The sequence below is a fragment of the Drosophila arizonae genome, chromosome 6 (assembly GCF_054131065.1).
Source record: "Drosophila arizonae isolate 15081-1271.41 chromosome 6, UAZ_ARI_1.0, whole genome shotgun sequence".
NCBI classification, from domain to species: Eukaryota; Metazoa; Arthropoda; class Insecta; order Diptera; family Drosophilidae; genus Drosophila; species Drosophila arizonae.
In genome coordinates this window covers 1307267-1332038 of record NC_142926.1, presented here as the reverse complement: position 1 = coordinate 1332038, position 24772 = coordinate 1307267, and the positions used below count along the sequence as shown (strand labels likewise).

The following is a 24772-nucleotide window of genomic DNA, read 5'->3' as shown; positions in this document are numbered from 1 at the left end:
GCCACCGCTTTGATTGGCCATATTAATCGTCAGTATTAATCGTTAATTTAGGTAAAATAACATATATTGTAAAAAAAAAAAAAAAAAAAAAAAAAATGAAGTAAAGAAAAAAACAGGGCATTATGAAAAACAATAAGTACATTGGTACGATATTACGACCGTATCTTTCGACATTTTTTGAATTGTGCTTTCTGATGTAAATGCAGATGTATTTCATCAAGAGCTTATATATCGATAGCTCGATAGTGACAGTTAATATTAAGAATACTTAGCGTAAGCAATCGAGAAAATGCTTAAAAGTTTTTAACGTGTACTTATAAAACATGCCTAATCCTTTACTAATAACTTTTAAGCTCGTATAGTAGCTAAGAAAAAGGTTTTGAAAATTCAAAGGGAATAGAATGGGCAACCATGTTTTGTAATTTGCACATTACTGTTGGCAACATCGATAAAAACCACCCCAAACCTTTAAATCTTTTTTAGGGGCTGTGCGCCTTTAATAAAAATTAAAAGTAAACTAGGTTTAAAGCTATGTGTTAATTAAGGCAGATATTTTTAAAATTGTAAGTGCATATTATTTATAATTTGTAAAATTCAAGTGTGTTCTAAGTTACCGTACTGGAAAAATGACGCAAATGTGTATACGTTCAAGCATATATATATAGTTTTTTTTATAAATGAACACTAAACAATCGCGTTTAACTAACAAAAGCGGATATTAAAATACATATTTAATATACATATATTAATATCCGCTTTTGTTAGTTAAATGAGATTGTTTAGTGTTCATTTATAAAAAAAAAAAAAAAAACATTTATCAGTAGCATGTGTGTTTCCCATTGATTCATATAAACCGTCGGTGAATCATCAGTCCCCAAGCTCTCTTACACTTTCCACCCTTATTAGTAACACATGGCTAAAACTGGTTCAAGGTGGGATGAGGTTGAGACTCTGTGTAACCATCTCATTCTCTCAATGTATTCAACGCTCTGTCATATACATACATATGTATGTATATACATATATACATGGTAAACATGTTTCTTAACGAGCCCAAATAATAAACCCACATGACGAAGCTCACGTTATATGCATTGCATGTAAATATGCCATGATTGCTGTTTAACATTAAGAGGAATATTTTATACTCGAGACCCAATTAAAATTGTGACTTTCGGAATTTTATGTTTTTGTGCAAATGTATGTACACATATGTATGTATGTGTAAATTTCTACCAATGTTTATATTTTTAATAAATGAAAGTGAACAAAAATTTATAGCTGTGTTAAAAAAAAAAAAAAAAAAACAATACAGCAAACTGCAGTATGATCTTCAAGTGTGGCAATACTCTTTTTGCTCCCTAAGTTTTATGTAGGTATGTATGTACATATGTACATACATACATATGCGAAAATGCAACCCATATTTTTCATTGTCGATAAACTGTTGCATATATTAATTTATGTATATGTTGTTTTTTCATTAAAAAAGTATCTTTAATACGAATAATAATTAACTATCTGTGAATGTAGGATAATCTGCGCAGTAAGCGGTTAGTTTGCTTATAATTGCGTACATACATATGTATGTATGTATGTTATGTTTGTGTATACAAGTGGCGTAAAACTATTAAAATAGGCTTTTGGGCTGGGTATCAGTTAACCGAACACTTCCGATCAGAACACTTACATATGTTGTTCTATTTTTTATTTTTTATTTATTTTTTTTTATTGTCTTAATAATGTGAATAATGTAAGTTCGGGTATCCTGGATGGATTCGCGTGTCCATAGAGCTCGCTCCAAAATATGTACATACATATATATATCTTTATATTCGTGATTAACTATTTTATAGGCCCCTATTTAAAAAGGTTTAACTGAGGAACGCTTCCTAATTGGCCATGATAGACCCAAGCTCAAGCGAAGAAGAGGGAGATGAAGAACCCGTTGTCAACTTACCCAATAAAGGCCGTATTGGAGCTACACATAAAACAGTCACCCCCGTTGCTGGGGCTTCTGCGCCAAGCCAACCGGCCATAACTTCAACATCTGGACCAAATAATTTCCAGAATGGTGACTTTCCAGTCAATCAAAGACCATCAAGTTTTACTGCTGGCAATTCTCGCGTTGACGGCACAAATGGAGGCGGTGGCGGAGGAGGAGTTGGAGGGGGAGCAATGCAGTCAAAAAATGATCAACCCCAACCTGGAATAGATGGAAGCAGTCTTGAGGTACCCAATAATGGAATTCCAAGGTTTGTATCAGCATAATATCATAATTGATATTTTTTTAATGTTTAAATAAGATAGAGCAGTGTAGTAGGGTGCGATTGAGCAATATGCACCTGCACGTGCGAGAAGGAGCAAAATTGAAAGTACAAGCACAAGCACAAGAAATGCTCAACAATAATTCGCCTGTCAAATAGACATAGCTACGCACCTTTAAAACCGTTATCTGGCGCTGCTATACAATTGAAATTTTGCAATTTTAAGTACAGGTATCCTTCGTACAACGCGATAGTTACGTTCCAGAAGAATTGCGCGTTACGTAATTCCGCGTTACCTAAAACATAGTATTCATATAAATTTGGGGGTTATGTTCCAATAGGATTTTCTTTAAATTAAATACATACAAAATAACATATGCACATATATTTCAACTCAATACTAAAGTTTAGACTTTCTTATACAATATAATACATATGTACATACATATTTCAAAATTCAAAAAACATAATTTAAATAATTATGTGCACATTAACTTATTTAAAAATAAACCTAAACAAATTAAAGGTTTGTTAAACACTTTATTGTTATTCTTCAAACTTCTTATGGTAATTAATCTGTTTCACTGTCGTCAAAGATCTTTGCACGTTATAATTACGTATTTTCCCTTTCGCGTTATACATACTTAAACCTAATTATTCCAAATCGCTTTACATCGAAACCGCGTTGTATAAGACCGCGTTATACAAGGCATACCTGTATATACATCCATATTGAACGAATAGTGTAAATGCATTGTTTTTCCGATTAATAGTGATTAATTTTCTGATAATTTCTGAAATGTATATTTGATATGTGGGTTTATTCATCAGCATTCTGGAGACAAATTTTTTAACGAGAAAACTTACTATTCTGCGAAATTTCCGAAGTACTCTGAATATTAATATTATAATTTTTCGGCAATTTAATGATTGTAATGATTATGATATGGTTTAAATTATCTCTTTTATTTTTATTGTAAATCTAACATTTTTTAATATATACATATATACTTTTTTTTTGTTCTGCGCTCATCAAAATCTTAAAAAAAAAAAAAAAAAAAACAACCTTGCACATGCTTTGTCAACACAAATTACATATAATTGGGCACATGGGCACAAATAAAAATAAAAAATTCAACCATTGTTGAGTGGATGATTTGCATTTGGGACTCCATTGGCAACTAATACTTGACATATGCATATAAAAAAAAAAAAAAAAAAAAAAAAACAAAAAATATACAAAACATCCATATCGACCATCGGTTGATTAATTGGCATAATAATTTTGGGGCGCATAGAGCGAGACCAGGCCATAAGATTATAATACACAAATTAAGCCCGGCAGGTCATCATCATCATCAACAGCAAAGTCAACACCATTATGATTATCAGCATCATCATGATAAATATCAAAATGAACTCTCATCATACACGCATCCAAATTTCCTTGGCCAAAAATCTGTTTCTGTTGCTGGTGCTTGTAATCTATCAAGAATTAAAGCTTCTGCGCACCGTTTAAGCACCACCACAAACACCAACAGCAACAGAAATAACAGCAGAAAATTCAACAACGGTTGCTCGAACATTGACCGATCATTTCAAAAGGTAAACTCGCATAAAAGTAATAATAATCAAACGTTGCTATCGTCGTCTAGTGGCATTTCGCAAGAGACTCTTAATCAAAGTGTTGGTGGATCATCGCGTGCGAATTCTCTACCACGCCCACTTTCTCCATCCCCATCAATTGCCAGCGATAAGCATGACCATGGTGATCCGCATGTAAGTTCCATTCCTAACAAATAATCATCTAATTATTCTTAGATCAAATCGGCTTAGGATTCTAATTTTATCTAATATTTTGTACAGGAAAAGCACGAGCGTGAGGAAGAGGAACGTAAGCGACGCATTCAACTGTATGTGTTTATATCCAGATGCATATCATACCCGTTTAATGCAAAACAGCCCACGGATATGACGAAAAGGCAACCGAAAATAACCAAACAGCAATTAGAGATAATCACACAAAGATTTCAGGTAACTTTTAAATGACATTAAAACTATTTATATAATAATGTATTTATATTCGTCATAATGCAAAATGATATTTTATTCTAAATTTGTACTTAAATTTGTAGTATAAAAACCAACCCATTAAGGTCTGGTTTTCCATGAGTTCAGGGTATAAATATTTGAATTTGCTTGTCAAAGGCAGAAGTGAAAATTACCTTTGCGGAAAAATAAATAATGCCACTCGCGTTGGCGTAATGTCTAAACAGTCAACAAAGAGACCGACCTTACATGCAATTGACTTTGCAATGGCACCAAAATTAAAGAAGTAAGGGTGTTCTAGTCGAGACTGCTCGACTAGGAGATACGCTAAACCCTGCTAGCTGATATTTAATCATTCTGCATTTATTGTATGCACACATGCATACACACGCATCCACGTGCATGCATAAGCTCGCGCTCTGCTAACTGCGCAGAAAGCAGCGACTGCGCTTGGGCTGCAATGTGTGCAATATTATGAGAATTTATATGTTACCTAAGATAGTCGACACCCAACTTAATGTTGATAACACAAACTATTACGCGCAGCTATAAACTTTACCGCAGTCGTGCGGAGACAGTAAACACAATACTAAAGATGCTAGGGAATTAGAATAAATGTTCGGACCACACAAATCGAACGACCCCAGCTGCCCTAGTAGGATTAATTCTGTATTCGTTCATGGTCCATGGTTCATGGTTAAGTCAATGGATCTATAACAGAAACAACGAGCAACAACTGGGTGTCGTCAACTTTGTGGACAGAAGAGCTCAAAGAATAAAGGTTCACATTGAAGAGGTGCTGGCCAACATTGAGTTCAGCAACCAGCAAGAAATCTTTAGCTATAAAGATATGCTAGATTTATTCTGGAATAAAGTCCAGTCTACAACGAACAGATTTGGAGGTGAAGATATTAAGCCAACCCACGAAAGTGGGATTTCAACCCGCCTGAAAGGCAGAATGTTCATGAATGTTGAAGTAATTAGGCTCAGCAATGGTCTATTGATTATTCTTATCTTGTAAGGCTCAGCTGTCTTGTCTGTTACATATTTTTATACCCTGAACCCATTTTCAATGGGAAATCAGGGTATAATGGTTTTGTTGAAATGTATGTAACAGGCAGAAGGGGGCGTGGCAGACCCCACAAAGTATATATATTCTTGATCAAGGCGACGAGCTGAGTTGATTTGGCTCCCTCCGTCTGTCTGTCTGTCCGCCTGTCCGTATGTTTGAATTTTTTATTTTAATGACCGTATATACAGCGCGGATGTCGAGTTTGCTTTTAAAATTCGATAAATCATCCCGTTATGTATTTATCGAATAAAAACATTCAAGTTCAAGTCAGATGCCACTATAGCTAATTGTGAATGATTTTTCATTTTTTTAAATTTCTCAAATATTCAATATAATATGTAGATCATAAGCTGAAAGTTTCATTAAATTCCGTTCAGTTAAAAATTAACAATTAAGAAAGCTCTAGTCGAGACTGCTCGACTACGAGATCCCCTGAACCCTTGGAGCAATAGCTATTTTAATAATTTTTTGCGTCTTTCTACTTACACAAGAAACACGCGCACACACACACACACACACAAACAAACACACACACACAAACACACACACGCACGCACACACAGGCATACATACCCACACACGCATACACACACACAAATATACACACACACATATAAACAAACATTTACAAACACATACACACACAAGCATACACACGCATGGGCGCAGTGTGCGCTTACTATGAGAACTTAATTGCTTAATAACTTTTTTTGTGGACACACGATCTTCATAAAACTTCAGATTATGATTATAACATGGATATGCATGTAATTGCCAAAGCACAAGTCTCTAGTATTTGAAATACGCTTTTTACAAAAGTGAGGGTGGATATAGAGGTGGGGGGTAAATTTTAACAAAAACCAAAATTGCATAAAGTGCATATAAGCGTACATTAAAAATTTGGAGACTAGCAAAAATTGTGTAGAAGATATAATTTTATAACTGCTTTCGATAAGGTTTTTTTTATCAATAAAAAAAAAATCGGGATGAGTTATCGATTTTTAATGATAAGCTCGATATCCGCGCTGTAAATACGGATATTAAAAAAAATAAAAATCATTGAAAATGGGAAATTAGTGTATAATGGTTTTGTGAAAAAGTATGTAACGGGCAGAAGGAATAATCGCAGACCCCATAAAGTATACATATTCTTGATCAGCACGACGAGCTGAATGATATAGCCCTGTCCGTCTGTCCGTTCGTCCGTCCGTATGTATGAACGCGTCGATTTCAGAAGATATAAGAGCTAGAGACTTCAAATTTTTTTAAATGTCCGTAATTACAGCGCGCATATCAAGTTTATCATTAAAAATCGATAATTCATCCTGATCTTTTTTTATCGATAAAAAACCTTATCGAAAATCAGTTATAAAATTATATCTTCTACACCTTTATTGCTAGAGTCTCCAAATTTTTAATGTCTGCTTATATGCATACCCTAGAGACTTGTGCTTTGGCAATTACATGCATATCCATGTTATAATCATAATCTGAAAATTTCATGAAGATCGTACGTCCACATAAAAGTTATTAAGCAATTAAGTTCTCATAGTAAGCGCTCACTGCCGCCCATGCGTGTTTACGCTTGTGTGTGTATATGTATGTAAATGTTTGTGTATGTGTTTGTGTATGTGTGTGTATGTGTGTGTGTGTGTGTATGCGTTTGTGTGTGTATGCGTGTGTGTGTGTGCATGTGTGTCTGTATGCGTGTGTGTATGTATGCCTGTGTGTGCGTACGTGCGTGTGTGTGTGTGTGTGCGTGTTTCTTGTGTAAGCTGAAAGACGCGAAAAATTATTGAAATATCTATTGCTCCAAGGGTTCAGGGGATCTCGTAGTCGAGCAGTCTCGACTAGAGCTTTCTTACTTGTTAACTCATCTGATAACTTTTTTTATCGAGAATTATTGAAACATTGATTTTGTTATTTATGCTATGAGTATAGCGTTCCACACAATGACCTTAAAAAGGCAAATTATAAAAGCGACAATGTTGAAAATGACGAGTTGGTGGTCATAGATGAAACGTTGTTGTCTTTTTTGCTACTTTTTCAGCTATTTTAGAAGAAAGTTGGCTACTTTTAGCTACTTTCAGCCTTCGGTTTTGCTATTTTTGCTGAAAGAATTCGGCAACACTGTTCACATCAGCTGTTAGTTTGGTTTGGTTTTGGTAGATGGCGCTGCAGCAGTGAATCCAAAAGTGAGGTGGCGTAGTGAGTAACGGCATGACGCTCGATCGAGAAGTCGCGGTTCGAATCCCGAGAGGTGCAGCTGATGTTAATTTTTTTAATTGTTTCAAAATATTTTTATATTTTCTTAAAAGAGTTTTGTATTTCATTTATATTTTTAAATACATCGAAATTGAAATTTTAACCATACTGAATGGGCATTTTTATTAGTTGGGTTCAGGGTAGTATCTAGTCGAGCACTCTCGACTAGAGTTTTCTTACTTGTCTGAAAGTTTTATTAACATAGTTTACAAGAAAAGTTATTAACCAATTAAGTCTCACACTGCTGTGTACTGCGTGCATATGTCTGTACTTTTATTTATTTTTCAGGCCTTTCTCAAGGGCGAAACACAGATAATGGCTGATGAAGCCTTTCAAAACGCTGTACAAAGTTATCACGATGTATTTTTAAAATCTGAACGAGTTTTAAAAATGGTTCAGTCTGGAGCATGCTCGCAGCACGATTTCCGGGAAGTTTTTCGCAATAATATAGAAAAACGTGTGAGGTAAACGAGATGAGAGTCCCTTAATATTAATAATATTGCTATTGACATTTGGAAATCGATTATTTATATCTAGATCCCTACCAGAAATTGATGGATTGAGTAAGGAAACGGTGTTGACTTCTTGGATGGCAAAGTTTGACATCATTCTTAAGGGTAGTGGAGAAGAGGATACCAAACGTCCTTCGCGCATGCAACAATCATTAAATAGTGAGCTGATTTTATCCAAAGAGCAGCTCTATGATATGTTTCAACAGATTTTATCTGTCAAAAAATTCGAGCATCAAATTCTGTTTAATGCCCTAATGGTAAGATAATTATTGATATATTTATTAAAAATATTGAGGATATACATCCAAAATTAGTTATTATATATCAAAAAATATTTTATTTCACTAAATCACTTGAAGTATTCGAATTTCAACATAAACTGACTTTTTAAAAATCGTTCAAGAGAGTGTAAAAGAGTTTACTTTCCCGTGAAATGGCCGTGTCGAAGTCCTTCCTCTGTTTGGGATATTTATAAAAGTAAAAGTATATCTTGCAAACTTTTGGAGAGAGCTCTCGACCGCTGCTCTATAAGTCCAACCACAAACAGGATAAGAGTATTTCGAGTCTCCTCACGAAATGTGAGAGTCTGTCTTCCAGAGAATAGATCTAGTCTTTGAGTGTGACGAATCAGAAGCATGAATATTTAATAATGATTTGTGGAGGCGTGGCAATTTTCATATAATATATATATTCTTGATCAGGGCTATGAGCCCGTTCCGTCCGTATGTGTGAACGGGCAGGTTGCATATCAAGTGTGCTCCAAATTATTGGTCTTTCAAAATTCAGTTATAAAATTATGTTTTCTAAAAAAAGCCTGATTCTCCAAATCTTACAATTACATTTATGTGTATATATTTTAATCTATTTTATATTAGCTTGATTCTGCTGATGAACAGGCTGCGGCTATTAGACGAGAATTGGATGGACGTATGCAGCGTGTTGGAGAAATGGAGAGGAATCGAAAGCTGATGCCAAAGTTCGTACTTAAGGAAATGGAGTCTTTATACATTGAGGAACTAAAATCATCTATTAATCTATTGATGGCTAATCTGGAATCTCTTCCCGTATCAAAAGGAAATATGGACAGTAAATATGGTCTTCAAAAATTGAAACGTTATAACCACAGGTAAATCTGTCATCTCATTATAAAAGATTTGTTTAATCCCTCTTTTTTCTATTAACTCTCTCGCTGTCTTTCTTTCTATCTCTTGTGTCTCTGTTTCTCTCTCTCTCTCTCTCTCTCTCTTTGCCTCTTAAATATTGCAGCACACCATCATTTTTGTAAGTTACCTTACAGGTGTATTGATAATTATATTTATATGGAAGATCAATTTTATTCATGAAAATAGAAAAATGATTTTGCGGTCTCATGGATCCCTATCGAAGCTAGAAGGTGACTCAGAAGATGGTTCTACACAGTTAACCAAATTGGATGTTGTTCTCACATTTCAATTGGAAGTCATTGTAATGGAAGTGAAAGGCCTAAAGTCTTTAGCGCCAAATCGGATTGTCTACTGTACAATGGAGGTGGAAAATGGGGAAAAACTGCAAACTGATCAAGCCGAGGCCTCGAAACCAATGTAAGTGGCTATACGTGTTTTATCTTAATGTTAATTGAAAATAATTTAAATTGGTTGACAAATTGTTTACAGGTGGGATACTCAGGGCGATTTCACTACTACTCATCCATTGCCTGTCGTAAAAGTGAAGCTGTATACAGAAAACCCTGGAATGCTCGCACTAGAGGATAAGGAGTTAGGAAAGGTCATCATAAAGCCTACACCCCTTTCTTCCAAAGTAATTAAAGAAATTTTGTTGTCCAAATGTATAATTTTTAAACTGTTGTCTTCTAATCAAGTCACCTGAATGGCATCGTATGATCGTGCCCAAAAACTTACCCGACCAGGATGTACGGATAAAGATAGCATGCAGGCTTGACAAACCGTTAAATATGAAACACTGTGGGTATGTAAATAGAGGGATATATCACATCCATTCCATTTAAATAATGTTACACATTTTCTTAGACATCTGTTTGCAATTGGAAAATCGGTGTGGAAAAAGTGGAAACGCCGATATTTTGTTTTAGTTCAGGTGTCTCAATATACATTCGCAATGTGTAGCTATAAGGAAAAGAAATCGGAACCGTCCGAAATGATGCAGCTAGATGGATATACAGTTGATTACATCGAAGCAGCCAGTGGTATGTCTATATTCACATTGGTTACAGATGATACCTTAATTGTTTAATTACTTTTCTTTTCGATGGATGATAGTCATGAAACTTTTAGATCTTGATTCTAATATTGAAATCAGTGCACTTGCCAAAGCACAAGTCAAGTATTTGAAATACGCCGTTTACAAATATATATGTGAGAGTGGATATTGTGGTGGGGGGTAAAATATTTTAAAAATCGAAATTCTATAAAATACATATAAGTCTACATATACAATTTGGAGACCCTAGCTTTAAAGGTGTAGGAGATATAATTAAATAACTTATTTTCGATAAGGATTTTAATCGATAAATAAATAAATAAATAAATAAATAAAAATAAAATAAAATATCCTAGATATCCGGCTATATATACGTACATTTAAAAACAATTTCAAGTCTCTAGCTCTTATAACTTCGAAGATCGGCGCGTTCAAATATACGGATAGACAGACAGACGGTCGGACGGATCAGCTCGTCGCCCTGATCAAGAATATATATGTATACTTTAACGGGTCTGCGATGATTCCTTCTGCCTGTTACATACTTTTAAGATAACAATTTTACCCGGATTTACCATTTTCAATGTATTCTGGGTATAATAAATATTGTTAAGCAGTTCATTTTCGCTAATTATATAAATTATTTTTTTCATAGCAAATCTGATGTTCGGAATCGATTTGAATGGTGGCCGATTTTTCTTTAATGCGGTGCGAGAAGGCGACAGCATTGCTTTTGCATGTGACGATGAAAACGAATGCAGCCTCTGGGTTATGGCTATGTATAGAGCAACTGGTCAATCTCACAAACCCACTCCACCGATAACTCAGGACAAAAACTCGGCAATGTCTAAGATTCAAGGGGGTAAGTTAAGTTAATAAATAATTTAGCTGCAGTGATTTAAATAGTACATTCAAAGTAGTCAATATTTAGTGGTTGATGCTTGAATTTCTTATGCTTAAATTATGCAATATATTTTTGACATAGATGCGGATAAAGCACGGAAGCATGGAATGGAGGATTATATAAGTGCGGATCCATGTACATTTGATCATGCAAGCTTATTTAAAATATTACAAAATCTAACACTTGAATACCGGTTAAGTGATCCTTATGCGTCTTTGGTAAGTTGTTTGAAGACTGTTTCTAAATTGATTTGATGTATTGTATTTTTTTCGGAATGGTTTAGGGATGGTTTAGTCCAGGACAGGTCTTTGTTTTGGACGAATACTGCGCTCGATATGGTGTTCGAGGCTGCTATCGACATTTGTGCTATCTTTCAGATCTATTGGATCGTGCTGAAAATCAGCACATGATTGATCCCACATTGATCCATTATTCTTTTGCATTCTGCGCAAGCCATGTGCACGGCAATAGGTAACTTATTATCTTTTGTACAAGCTTAATTAATTAGACCAAACTATTATTCTTATTATTATAGGCCGGATGGTGTGGGCAGTATAACACATGAGGAAAAAGAGAAGTTTTCGGAAATAAAGGAACGTTTACGTCAGCTACTCGAGTATCAAATAACAAATTTCAGATATTGTTTTCCATTCGGTCGGCCAGAAGGGTCATTGAAAGCAACGCTATCGTTACTCGAAAGAGTTCTAATGAAGGATATCGTTACCCCAGTACCCCCCGAAGAAGTCCGACAAATGATTAAAAAAAGCTTGGAGACTGCTGCACTTATTAACTACACAAGGCTATCAGCTGAAGCTAAGATCGAAGGTAACTAACCACTTGCATTTAATTCAGTTGTTATCAAATATAAAATTGATACTCAATTGCCCACAGAGGATTTACGTGGTGAAGTGATTGTACCACCACCTAAAAAACTTGAGGACTTGATACATTTGTCCGAGCTTTGCGTTGATCTACTACAGCAGAATGAGGAGCATTATGGCGAAGTAAGTTGTCGTTGTCAAGAAAATAGCTACATACATAAATACATACATACATATGTATGTGTGTATCATGCATTCATTCATAGTTGCATACATATCGGTATGCATGTTACGTGTAAGTTTCACAAAGATATACCGTTAAATGTAAGTATTATGCAAGATCTTATTATAACTATTCTTACACTGTGCTGCGCCTAGACATAAGCTACGAATAAACTAATTTCTTTTAGGTGTGTTGTTTAAATGTCTGTAGGCAAATCTTATATATGCCTGCTACCTGTGCTACGCTATGAGCGAAAGTATTTGCAGTACCACTCTTTATGCATTATGTGCTTTTTTGGTCTATCAATTTATATATAAAATCTTCACAATATACTAAATTTATTAACTAACGTTAATTTTATAGTTTGAATTTCTTTAAACTTTACCGCATATATATATAGGACTGTTCCCTCGTCTCTATGTGTGTATATGTATATGTATATTTATTTGTATATGTTGTGTGTTTAAGCCACATCTCAAAAGTCGAGCACCCTCCGATTATAATACGTACACTTACCTCTATTTTGCAACCAGATTGGATCTATTTATGTGTATACGCAATAATTTTCTTGGCATAAGTTTTGTATAATACATGGGGCTTTCATAGATAAATTTCGTATAAACTTGAATTGCAATTCCGTACAATAATTAGCTAACTAGTTTATTCTTTTTGACTATACATTTCTTCAATCCGTGTTAAGAGCGGCTTAGATCAAGTTTTGGGTTAAACATAATATATATAATCTATATATTATATATCTAACGATATTAACCAATTTATATTATGGTATAGAGAAAAGTACAAACAGAAGAGGAAAATTTAGATATAAGTTCGACTTATTGATTTTTCACTGATCATTATTATGGTAATATAAATACGGTCTAGTTTGAACTAAATAACATATATATCTGTCAAACTCAAGGTCGTACTCTGTCGTAAAAGAACGGCGAACACGTAATAAACAAATTATTATTAGTGTTCACATATTTAATTATCGCTGCATTTAAATAATATCTCTGTTGCTGAACGTAATCAAGAAGTTCTTGATCTTGCTTAACACATTCTTAGCTCCTAAGTACATATATAAATTGTTTTTGGTACGACATCTGTATTTGTATACTCGGTTTACACAATTTAGCTGCGAAAACCAGACAACAAGAAGGATAAAGTTAAGACAATAAAGGAAGGCGGTGCAGATGGGACTGGACCCCCCCATGATGCTGGTTCCACTGTCGCCGGTGCTTCATCTAGTCAGGGAAACAATAGCATGGATCAAGCCTCTTTGGATGTTGCTACAGCTGCCGCTAACACTGACGGACCGCCCCCATTTCGCTACTGTATGCCCACACATGCGGTGTACACATCGCCAGTACCAACGGCATGTACTCCTCTCTCTCTCTCTCTCTGTCTTTTTTTTTACACATATACAAAGCAAGCTTTCATTTAGAAAATAGACATACAACATAATATATGAGCATAGATAACACGTATTTCTTTTAGTTTTATAATATAATAATACATATATGTATGAATGTGTTATACACACATTATATTTATACAAGAAATCTGAATACTTACACACATTTACATACATTCATTTATATATTTATAAAAACACGTATATCTATGGGAAGCACTCTAAAATTTTAACCCATTTTTACAGTCAGTTCTTGTATTCCCTTTTGTTTCAATTTTAAGTCCAAGAGCTATTTATACAAAAATAAACATAAAAAATAACTTCTAATATAAAAAAGTAAAATAATGCCTTTTACAAAATACATCATATGAAAATATTTAATTGGAAAGAAGTAAAACCTTTGCACTCGGCGCAATACTCATTCACGATATAAATAGTATCTTTTCTGAGAGACCAAAATAATGTTTCCCAATTTCGTGTGATAGTAGGGGGCTGGTAGAGTTTCCTCACGACTATATAGCACTGGAACGAAATATGTAGCAATTAGCTCGTTCAGTTCGTGAATTTGTATAACTTCTATTTCCAATATTAACATTTAAATTAAAAATCCTGGCAATCATAAAATAAGTTGTAATTTATGCTGTATGCATATAGATTATTATATTTTTGAAAATCTAGTGTCGTAAGCGTAATTTGAACAAAAGAAAAAACAACAGTGGTATGTACATATATTGGGAGAGAGAAGCAGAAATTGTTGCGTGCGTCAAATGTATATACACCCAAATAAATGTATCTTACATTTTTGCACTGCTTTTTATTTGTAAATCATAATCCTTGATCCTAATTTTGATAACATCTGAAATGATTTGCTATTTACCATCAGAAATGATTTGACTTCTCAACGTAGCGATTCCAATGTCATCAGTTTAGTATTCACGTATATCTTCCTTCTCTTTTGTAGTCTATCCATCTATCTCTCTCTCTTTCTCCCTATCGATCTACCTTGTAGTACCTCTACTCTTCTTTCCCTTTCTCTGAAGCTTCAGGTTTCAATTTGAATTCAAAATAAGTGGAAAAAGGGGATTTTACTTATTCTGATGCATTTATGCTTAACTCATATATATATATATATATATATATATATATATATATAACTTTATATATAACTTTATATATAACTATATATATAACTATATAATATATTTTAAAGTTATTTAAAGTGATCTAATATCTACACAAAGAACAAATTGTATATGAAACACACAATGTTAATATTTATTTAAATTTAGTAGAATAGAGAATGCATGAGTGTCGTACGTCAGAATTTGGATGCATTAATTTGATGGAACACGCTTTATATTATCTACCCATTCATTTAATTATCAAGTCAAATTTACATTGCAAACATATATATGTATGTATGTATATGAAGTTGAGATACAATCAATAAATATTTTATTTTAATATGTTTCATTCAAAATAATATACTTCATGCACCTAGGCACTTTCTAAAACCTAAATAGGCCTACGACTTTCATTAACTGACGCTTATGTCATGTAAATAATTAACGCTTGCAGAAAATGTGTTTGCGACGAGCTGAGGCGATTTAGCCCTGTCCGTCTGTCCGTCAGCCCGTCCGTATGAGCAAGTCGATTTCAGAAGATATAAGAGATGTGAAATTTTATAGGCATACTCGTGTATACCAAAGTAATACGAGTTGATCATATTCTTTGGATAACTCATCCGATATCATTTGTATCGAGAATAATCGATAAATTGATTTTGTTCTTTCAGCTTCAGTTGAACACTTTTAGACCTGGAGACTTCAGATTTACTGTGTACATACATTTGATGAATACGAAGATTTTGTAATTTACAGATTTTTGAGACCACGCCCCTTAGCCCCCAATTTGTAAAAACCTATTTTAAGTACTAGAGTTTTGTGAATATTATGATCACGTTTTGAAAGTTTCATGAAAATAGCACCACTACAAAAAGCAAATAAATTCTCATAAGGTCACTCGCACTGCAGTCTAAGCGTAGTTGCAGCTTACTTCGCAGTTAGCAGACCGCGTAGTTATGCGTGCGTGTGGATGTCTGTGTATGTATGTGTGTATGTGTTTTTGTATGTCTGTATAACATACATATATACATACATATATACATATAGTATAGTAAAAATCATTGGTAAGACGCGACATTCCGCACTCATATGGTCAAACACCCGACAATTAAGAACTCAAGTTTCATGGTGTGTTAGTATTCGAATTTGTTGAATTTGAGTTTTGGGACTCCCTCGAAACTAATTTTACTGTTTACATGCTACGCGTAAAATATACATTCATAGGTACATTCAAAATTTTTTATTAAATCAAATTAATAAAAAGTATGAATGTTTGACAATTGAAGAAATTAATTGCAAAAGTGGATGAAGATGTTGCTTTTTCAGGATCCCTAACCGATGATGAAATTTTATCTACGACAAATACGAATGAAAAGAGTAACAATGAAGGTGAAGGCGATACATCAGAGCCGTTGTCAGAGGTGTCAGTTAAGGTAGCAAGAGCCTCATTGGATAACTTACAAAGGTTCTTTTTAGGCTCTTTTCCTTATTACAAAAATTATTGAAAGGCCTGAGTACCAACAATGCGCTTCGAAAGAAATCCGTATAAATGAATTCAAAACCCTTGATAATTTGAAGTTTTATTTATTTTCTCTTCAAAATTTCGAACCATTTAATATTTCAAACATTCGAAAATTCGTCATATTTTAAGAGTCGCTTGAATTTCGAAATAACGAGGGTCGACTGTATTTTGATAGACGAGCGCGAAAAGACCGTCTTAAAAGACCGACTTTAAAGTAAGTTTACTCAGTGTCTGCCGCCCAGGCTCTTAAGTTTGTGTTGACTGATAGAAGATCCAACCTAGTTGCAGAGTTTGTAATAAAATAAAGTTCTTAGAACTAGATAAATAGTAAACTTATATAGTGTTATGTCTATGGGTACTAGGGATCGTAATAATAAATACATATAAACATTACCTCACATTACCTGCTGAATAGGTACTGTCAAGTGCACAAGGCTAGTGCCTTAACATATAATAAATATATGTACATATTATATATCATTCGAAAGGCATTAATGCGTAAATCATATACATATATATATAGGCCTACATATAATCTAGCTCCTTTGCTTCAAGAGATATTTGAATTCAATTATTATTTTCAATGTTTATAATAAAAGTTAAGCCATAATTCTTATTTTTAATTTATATCATAAAAATTGAAAATAAAATTTATGCTTTGATTTTCATATAAAAATTGATCTGTAATATTTATATTTATTTTTATCGTACACATTATTTATAATAATATATATAATATATAAATAATAATAATAATTTTTTTAAATTACTCAACAAATATTTCTTATTTTTTAATTTTTACTATAAATATTATAATCGTTACGGTTCCTGCAAACAGTTTCTGCAAGTGCTTAAAAATACTCAAGTTTTTTCTTTTTATTAAAAATTGTAATTAATCAGAAGTCGATTTTTTATTCCTTAAAACTCTATTAAAGTGGCATACCCAAATATATACGAAATGCATATATGCACATTTAAAAATGATTGCTTTAATTGCTTTAAAAATTATTGCTTCAATTTTAATTTTAGTTCTCATCTAAACTTGTATTGCTATAAAACCGTTTATATATATATATATATATATATATATATATATATATATATAGTCGTTTTTGCAAACCTGCGATATTTCGAACCTCTCATTAATTCAAAGTAATCACGAGTTCCCTACAATATATCGGTATATTTCGAATTATGTCCATACATTTTTACGCGACATTGCGTACTTACATATATTGTCAAACACTCGACAATTCAATCAATTCATTAGACACTTTTTCTCAAAAAAAATTTTGAAAAGTCTGAGCAGCAGCAGCAATATGTTTCGAAGCGATCCCGTATAAATGAGTTTCAAAGATTAATTATTTTGAAAAATAGTAATATGTCAAATATCAGCAGTTAAATAAAAACCCTTTGATAATTCGAAGTTTTTCTTATCCCTGAACCCAATGAAAATGGGAAATTGAGAAAAGTATCTAACAGGCAGAAGGAATCATCGCAGACCCCATAAAGTATATATATTCTTGATCAGGACGACGAGCTGTCTGTCTGTCCGTCATCGATCTCAGAAGATATAAAAGCTAGAGACCTGAAATTTGGCATGCATACTCGTGTATCCCATACGCAGTAGAAGTTTATCTTAGTTTTTCGTTAACTCATCCGATTACTTTTTTATCGAGAATAATCGAAAAACTGATTCTGTTTTTTCAGCCCAATTTAAACACTTTTAGACCTGGAGACTTCAGATTTAGTGTGTATATACATTTGTTGAATACAGAATATAAGATTTTGTAATTTACAGAATTTGTATAACACGCCCCCAATTTGTAAAAAACGTATTTCAAGTACTAGAGAATGTACACACATTTCAACCATATAATTACCCTTTGAAAGTTTCATTCATCATTCAACTAATAAATTCTCATCATTTTGCTCACACTGCAGTGCAGCCCAAGCGCTGTCGCTGCTAACTGCGCAGTCAGCAGAGCGCGAGATTAGACGTGCGTGTGGATGCGTGTGTTTGCATGTGTGCATAAAATAAGTGCAGAATGAGTAGAATATCAGCTTAGAGGGTTCAGGGTATCTCCTAGTCGAGCTGTCTCGACTGTAGCCATTTCAAATTTAATACTTCAAGCATTCGATAATTCGTTATATTTTAAGAGTTCCTTGAATTTCGGAATAATGAGAGTCGACCATATATATATCATCATATCATACATTTTTATATTATATATACAAATAAGTTAATTTATTTAATATTTTTTTGTATAATCCTATATATATAGGCATTTGCTTGGTTCAGCGATCTACTGGTTGAGCATGCGGAAATATTCTGGTCTCTGTTCGCAGTGGACATGGATCGAGTTTTGTCCGAGCAAGCACCAGATACATGGGATTCGTTTCCATTGTTTCAAATACTTAATGATTATTTAAGATCTGATGGTAAGTCTACGAACAGTATGTCCTATATACTCTGTGACGATGTACTAATAAATTATTTGGTGTATGAAACATCCATTGATCTATTCAAAACGTCTGTATGCTAGAGACATAGAGATTACAATTTATACTGTACTCCAAACCATCGTGTGATTATGTAATAACATTTTTTTTTACTTGTATTTATTTGCCAATATTAGACTACAAACGAAGCGAATAATTATTGAAGTATTAGTTTCCGAAAGGGCTCAGTGCTTAAACAAGAAAGAGCACACACACACACTCACACACACGCACACACACTCACACACACTCACACACACGCACACACACACACAGTAAATTGAGGAGTTCGAGTTGCGTTTTCACGGAGTGCGGTCGATGTCATCGTGGTCCATCGTAGACAATAGCTTGAACTGTGTTTTCCCCTGTGAAAGTGGAAAGAACTGAAGTCAACGTGTTTGCTGTGGGCGCGGCGTACCCAGCGACCTCAAAAAACTACCAGAGACTTACTGCGCGGCGGTTCGTGGAATTCCCAAGCGGTATAATTCGGTGGTGCAAGAGAGGGGGGGCGATAGCGTCAGTGTTTTGGCGTCAGGGCTTCTTTCCTCTCCTTGTCTTTTGTGAGCGCGTAAATTTTGTTACTTTAGGCGTCACACTTGCGCAATAAGAAAAATCAGGTGCATTCACTCTAACAGCTGTTAGTAGTGCTGGAAATTGCATCGGGCAATCAGCTGCTCACTAACGTTGGTGAGTTGCTAAGCCTTAGCAAAGACAGCAACCTAGCTGCTGGAGTGAAGTAGCAGTTATTAAAAGTAGTGCATACTTTCGGGCTCTCGCTGTAGTCAAGTTGAGTTTAAGTTACTGCGGGTTGTAAACTCAGTTTATAGTAGTAGCCATTGCCCACTACAGGCTTCACGCCGTGGTAGTCGGAGCAGAAATGGATGCCATGATGGAGGACGAGCTGCAAGCTTTTGCGCGTCGTTCCTCGTTGCAGCGATCGCCGCAGCAACAACAGAGGGTGTTGGCGCAGCCGTCGACTTCTATCCAGGCTCCAGTGGCTGGGTGCCAGGCACCCAAGTCACTAAAAGAAGCGTTAGCTCAAATAGGAGCTACACTAGAGGGTTTGTCTGCCTTATTTGGGGGTCAGCGGCATATAAATGCCTTAATGAGAGAGGAGCTGGCTAGGCTGGTCAGCCTTCACAAGACGGCCGAAGCGTTCTGCAACCGTTCGGCTAAAAACTGTGAGGTGCAGACCACGCCACTCAAAAAAGTAGGCGAAAACTTTAAGGCAGCGAGCATTAGTGCTACAGTAGGTAGCAATACTCCCAAGCGGTCGAGGGAAGTTGCCTCCGAACAGAGGAAAACTCCCTCAAAAAAGCCGAGGCCCAATAGAAGTGCAGCGAACCCAAAAGAACCAATGGCTCTACGGGCTACAGCTGAATCTAAAACTTCAAACCAGGCCGCCCGACAGACAAACCAGAGCAGCTGGACAGTCGTCAAAGGGCGAAAGCCTATGCAAAAACGTCCCAGGACTGACGCGATTGCGATTTCAGGCGTAGGGGGTTGCAGCTATGCGGACATGCTTCGTGTAGTTAAAAACGACCCAAATTTGAAGCATCTGAGCAGCGACGTTCAAGGCATTAGGAAGACAGCTAAGGGGGACCTTTTACTGCAACTGAGTAGGAAGCCGGAGCATAGCGCTGAGGCTCTGCACGAAGCTGTAGGCAAGGCCTTGGGAGACCGAGCGGTAGTTAAAACACTTACCGAATCGGCGCAAGTTGAGATTCGCGATCTAGATGAGTTAGCGACCAAAGAGGAGATCTTGGAGGCAGTTAGGGTGGAGTTGAAGGATAGCTCACTCCCCATTGAGGCTATCAAATCGCTTCGGCCAGCTTTCGGTGGACAGCAAAGAGCTACGGTTGCTCTTCCAATTGGGAAAGCTAAAACTCTGCTCGAGCTGTCCAAAATTAGAATAGGATGGGTAGTTTGCCGTATCCGAGCCGTGGAGCAGCCTAAACGCTGTTTCAAGTGCCTCGATTACGGTCATATGGCAGCAAACTGCGGCAGCGACTGTGACTTAAAGGGCGCCTGTTTCAGGTGTGGAGAGATGGGTCACAGTGCCAAAGCATGCACCAAGCCACCAAAATGTAGCCTCTGCATCCGGAAAGGTGAAAAGCAGACGGACCATTCAGCAGGCAGCTTCAAGTGCCCATCTTACCGTGAAGCTGCTCGTAAAATGAAATGTTAAGGTTTTTGCAGCTTAACTTAAATCATTGTGTTGCTGCCCAAGATCTTCTAGAGCAGACCATTAGGGAAAAATGTATAGATGTAGCTTTTCTCAGTGAGCCTCACCACTGTAGAACCAGCTGCCCTAGGACATGGTCAACAGACGTTAATGGCAAAGCTGCGTTGTGGGTATGCGGCAACTCAACGAACGTACTTTCGAATGTTAAGTCATTCAATGGGTTCGTACGTGGCCGATATGGTAGCTTGTGGCTTTACAGTTGCTATCTGGCCCCCAGCATGCAGCTCAGTGAATTCACGACGGTGCTCGACGAGCTTGCCGAGGATGCCAGGGGTTGGAAGGCCATTATAGCTGGAGATTTTAACTCCTGGGCGCTAGAATGGGGTAGCCCAACAACAAATGCCAGAGGTCGTATCCTACTGGAGATCTTCGCGACACTAGATGTTGCACTGCTCAACACTGGCCATGAGTACACCTTCAGTCGGGCGGGATACGGGTCTGTTATCGACATTACTTTTGTCACTTCATCCCTCTTTCGGGGAGCAACATGGAGCCATTGCGATAGCTATACAGGCAGCGATCATACGGCACTTTTGTTCACAATAGGTGAGCCACCTGCCAGGGCGTCAACATTGTGGAGGGAGTCGTATCGGCTAGATACTTTTGATCCCGCGGTCTTTTCAGAGGCCATTCAGTCTCTAGGTACAATTGGTAATGCTGAGGCCAGAGCATGCCAAATGGTAGCCCAAATACAGTGTGCCTGCAATAGCAGCATGTTACGTCGCAAGCAGTTCACGCGACAACATGATCCTACGTATTGGTGGAATACGCAAATAGGTGACATTCGTCGCAAATGCATCCAGGCGAGAAGAAGCTACCAACGGGCTCGCGGTAGGTCAACGTTTTTTGAGAAACAGTTAGCTTACCAGGCAGCTAGAAGACAGCTGAAGAAGGCCATTCGGGCAAGCAAAAGAGAATGTTTTTTACAGTTGTGCGACTCAGCCGAATATGACCCTTGGGGCAGGGCATATAAGATAGTAGTTAAAAGACTATACGCAGGTAGACAGGTGCAGCCTACGGATCGTCTGGAGCTTAAATCGATTGTGGAAACACTCTTTCCAGAAAGTTTAAGTCCGAGTCTGCTGATCAGGGCTCAACGAGCACTGAAATTGTTTTAGTTACAGAGGAAGAAATATCAGTAGTTCTCCGAGGTCTTAGAACCAACACAGCTCCAGGGCCGGACGGGATCCCAAATCGTGCGCTAAAGCTAGCCCTCGCCTTGCACCCAAGTACGTTCGCCGAATTATTTAACGAATGCCTGATCCAAGAGACGTTCCCGGCAAAATGGAAAGCCCAGAATCTGGTATTGCTACCCAAGGCTGGCAAACCACCAGATGAGCCATCTTCGTACAGACCGATCTGTCTCTTAGACACCATGGGAAAGGTGTTTGAGAAACTGATCTGCTCTAGGCTGGAGACTGCGATTGCAAGCGCCGGAGGCCTGTCACCAAACCAATTTGGATTCCGGAAGGCCCGGTCAACAACGGACGCGCTTAACAAAGTTGTTGGTCTGGCCACTTCCGCTATTCAAGGCACCAGATGGAGGCACGGGACGAAGGAATACTGTATCATCGCGACCCTGGATGTAAGGAATGCCTTCAACACAGCTAGTTGGGATATGATACTGAATGCGCTGTCACAATATAATATCCCTAAATATCTAAGAGAGATAATAAAGAGCTACTTCAGAGGAAGAACACTGGTATACAACACGAGTGAGGGTCCCCAAACTCATACAGTGTCAGCTGGAGTACCCCAAGGCTCAGTGCTGGGGCCTCTCCTATGGAACATCATGTACGACGGCGTACTGCGCTTGGAACTACCAGCAGGCGCGCACACCATTGGCTTTGCTGATGATGTAGCTGTCGTAGCCATAGGAAAGGAGCTCAAAGATACAGAGGATATGTGCAGCGAAAGTATCAATCGCATACGAAGCTGGTTGACAGGAGCTGGGCTCGAGCTTGCGGCACACAAGACCGAAGTTGTACTAGTCAGCAGTCGCAAAAGAGTGGAAACTGCCAATATAAAGATCGGCAGCGTCACCATTGCGTCAAAGAGGGCGATAAAATATCTTGGTGTCATGATAGACACAAGATTAACTTTCCGCGAGCACTTAGAATATGTGCATAAAAAGGCAGCTGATTCTTGTAGAGCTCTCTCGAGAATCATGCTTAACACGCGGGGACCTAAACAGCAACGACGTCTCCTCCTAATGAGCGTCATTAGGTCTGTCATCCTCTATGCTGCGCCAATATGGGCAAGAGCGATGGCAACGCCGAGCTACAGCCGAGGCATTTGCGCGATCTACAGGCTGAGCGCAATCAGAGTCAGCTGCGCTTTCAGGACTATCTCCGATGACGCGGCGCTCGTCATAGCCGGTATGGTGCCACTGGAGTATTTGGTCGCCGAAGCCGTGGAGCGGAATTCGCACGGGCCTACGCGACTCAACGCTGTCAGGGCGAACAGCATCGCACGATGGCAAAGAAGGTGGAATAGCTCAGCTAAAGGGCGGTGGACGCACAAGCTCATCCCGGAGCTTGAACCATGGGTTAACCGCAAACATGGCGAGGTTAACTTCTACCTTACGCAGATCCTCTCGGGTCATGGATGCTTTCGGAGCTATTTGAAGCGCTTTGGCCACGAGGAATCTGACGAGTGCCCCTGGTGCGAGCGAGGGTATGTGGAAGACGCCAACCACATTCTTTTCGAATGTGGACGGTTTCTGGAGGAGAGGCGTCGTCTGGAAGAGGCAGTGGGCCGCTCCATCAGAGCGGACAACTTAGTCAACGCCATGCTGGAATCGGAGGAAGCTTGGGAGCTAACAAGCACCTTCGCGGCCACGGTGATGATGGAGCTCCGCAGAGTCGAGCGATCGAGAAGACGAGCTGTCCCAGGCTAAGGTAGCGCATAGTGCTTGCGAAGCAATGCTTTACGGCCGTCCCGCAAGCACCGCGCGCTATCCTAGCCACCACGCATCTTGCAATTTGTATAATTTTGTCAATAAATGAATATAAAAAAAAAAAAAAAAAAAAAAAAAAAAAAAAAAAAAACACACAGTAAATTTTAATGAGATCATGCCCTGCTTTTTGTTGCGTTTTGGGGCTGTGAATTAAAATTGCCTACAAAAAGTATATTAAATTATAACAATAATATCATCAACCCGATGGGGTATTTTATTTGCCAGTCCGGCCAGCTATGGCCCAATGCCTAGATAAGAAAACTTGCTTTCGAGGAGAGACGACTGATAAGGTAATGTCAGGAGAGGCTAACTTTGTTTGAACAACAATCGAAGATGTATCCAAGCGAATTAGGTGACGATGTTAGCACGGAAGGAAGTACCAACAACGAAGGAGCCTCCAATTGAGAAAGGGGACTCTCAAAGCTATACTGAGTTAATATTTCTTCAGGAGCAGCCATATCACTGGATAACTGCTTTAAAATCTTATTCAGTTTTAAAAATTGAACCCTTACAGCGCTATACATTTTAGAAAAGTTGATCTGCTTTTCTAAGCAAAACGACCATCTTACGCCCTTACTAACAATTTTTGCTGTGGACATAATCTTGTCATAATCCCGACCAGTGAGACCTGCACATTTAGTATGCATCAAATTATCGCACAACAAGCAATTTA

The 24772-nt window shown here is 37.1% G+C and overlaps 1 protein-coding gene across 19 annotated transcripts in view; it reads left to right on the top strand.

Annotated features, from left to right (window-relative positions):
* Cadps (calcium-dependent secretion activator 1) overlaps positions 1 to 24772 on the top strand; it is a 41107-nt gene that overhangs the window by 5480 nt on the left and 10855 nt on the right. For 2 of the 19 annotated variants that reach the window (XM_089472788.1, XM_089472774.1), the window contains exons 1-19: positions 317 to 563; positions 1857 to 2255; positions 3566 to 4046; positions 4134 to 4301; positions 7942 to 8117; positions 8191 to 8422; positions 9041 to 9291; positions 9432 to 9446; positions 9515 to 9745; positions 9818 to 9962; positions 10024 to 10130; positions 10193 to 10368; positions 11038 to 11244; positions 11368 to 11504; positions 11570 to 11757; positions 11822 to 12111; positions 12178 to 12290; positions 13469 to 13708; positions 18679 to 18835. In XM_089472788.1, coding sequence (XP_089328914.1) covers positions 1903 to 2255; positions 3566 to 4046; positions 4134 to 4301; positions 7942 to 8117; positions 8191 to 8422; positions 9041 to 9291; positions 9432 to 9446; positions 9515 to 9745; positions 9818 to 9962; positions 10024 to 10130; positions 10193 to 10368; positions 11038 to 11244; positions 11368 to 11504; positions 11570 to 11757; positions 11822 to 12111; positions 12178 to 12290; positions 13469 to 13708; positions 18679 to 18835 — 3667 coding nt within the window. In that variant the 5' untranslated portion in view covers positions 317 to 563; positions 1857 to 1902. Of the gene's footprint in view, positions 1 to 31; positions 274 to 316; positions 564 to 893; positions 1215 to 1258; positions 1377 to 1407; positions 1554 to 1600; positions 1754 to 1856; positions 2256 to 3565; positions 4047 to 4133; positions 4302 to 7941; positions 8118 to 8190; positions 8423 to 9040; positions 9292 to 9431; positions 9447 to 9514; positions 9746 to 9817; positions 9963 to 10023; positions 10131 to 10192; positions 10369 to 11037; positions 11245 to 11367; positions 11505 to 11569; positions 11758 to 11821; positions 12112 to 12177; positions 12291 to 13468; positions 13709 to 18678; positions 18836 to 24772 lie in introns of those variants that run through there. The other 17 variants (XM_089472776.1, XM_089472777.1, XM_089472786.1 and 14 more) reach the window with 17 other exon arrangements.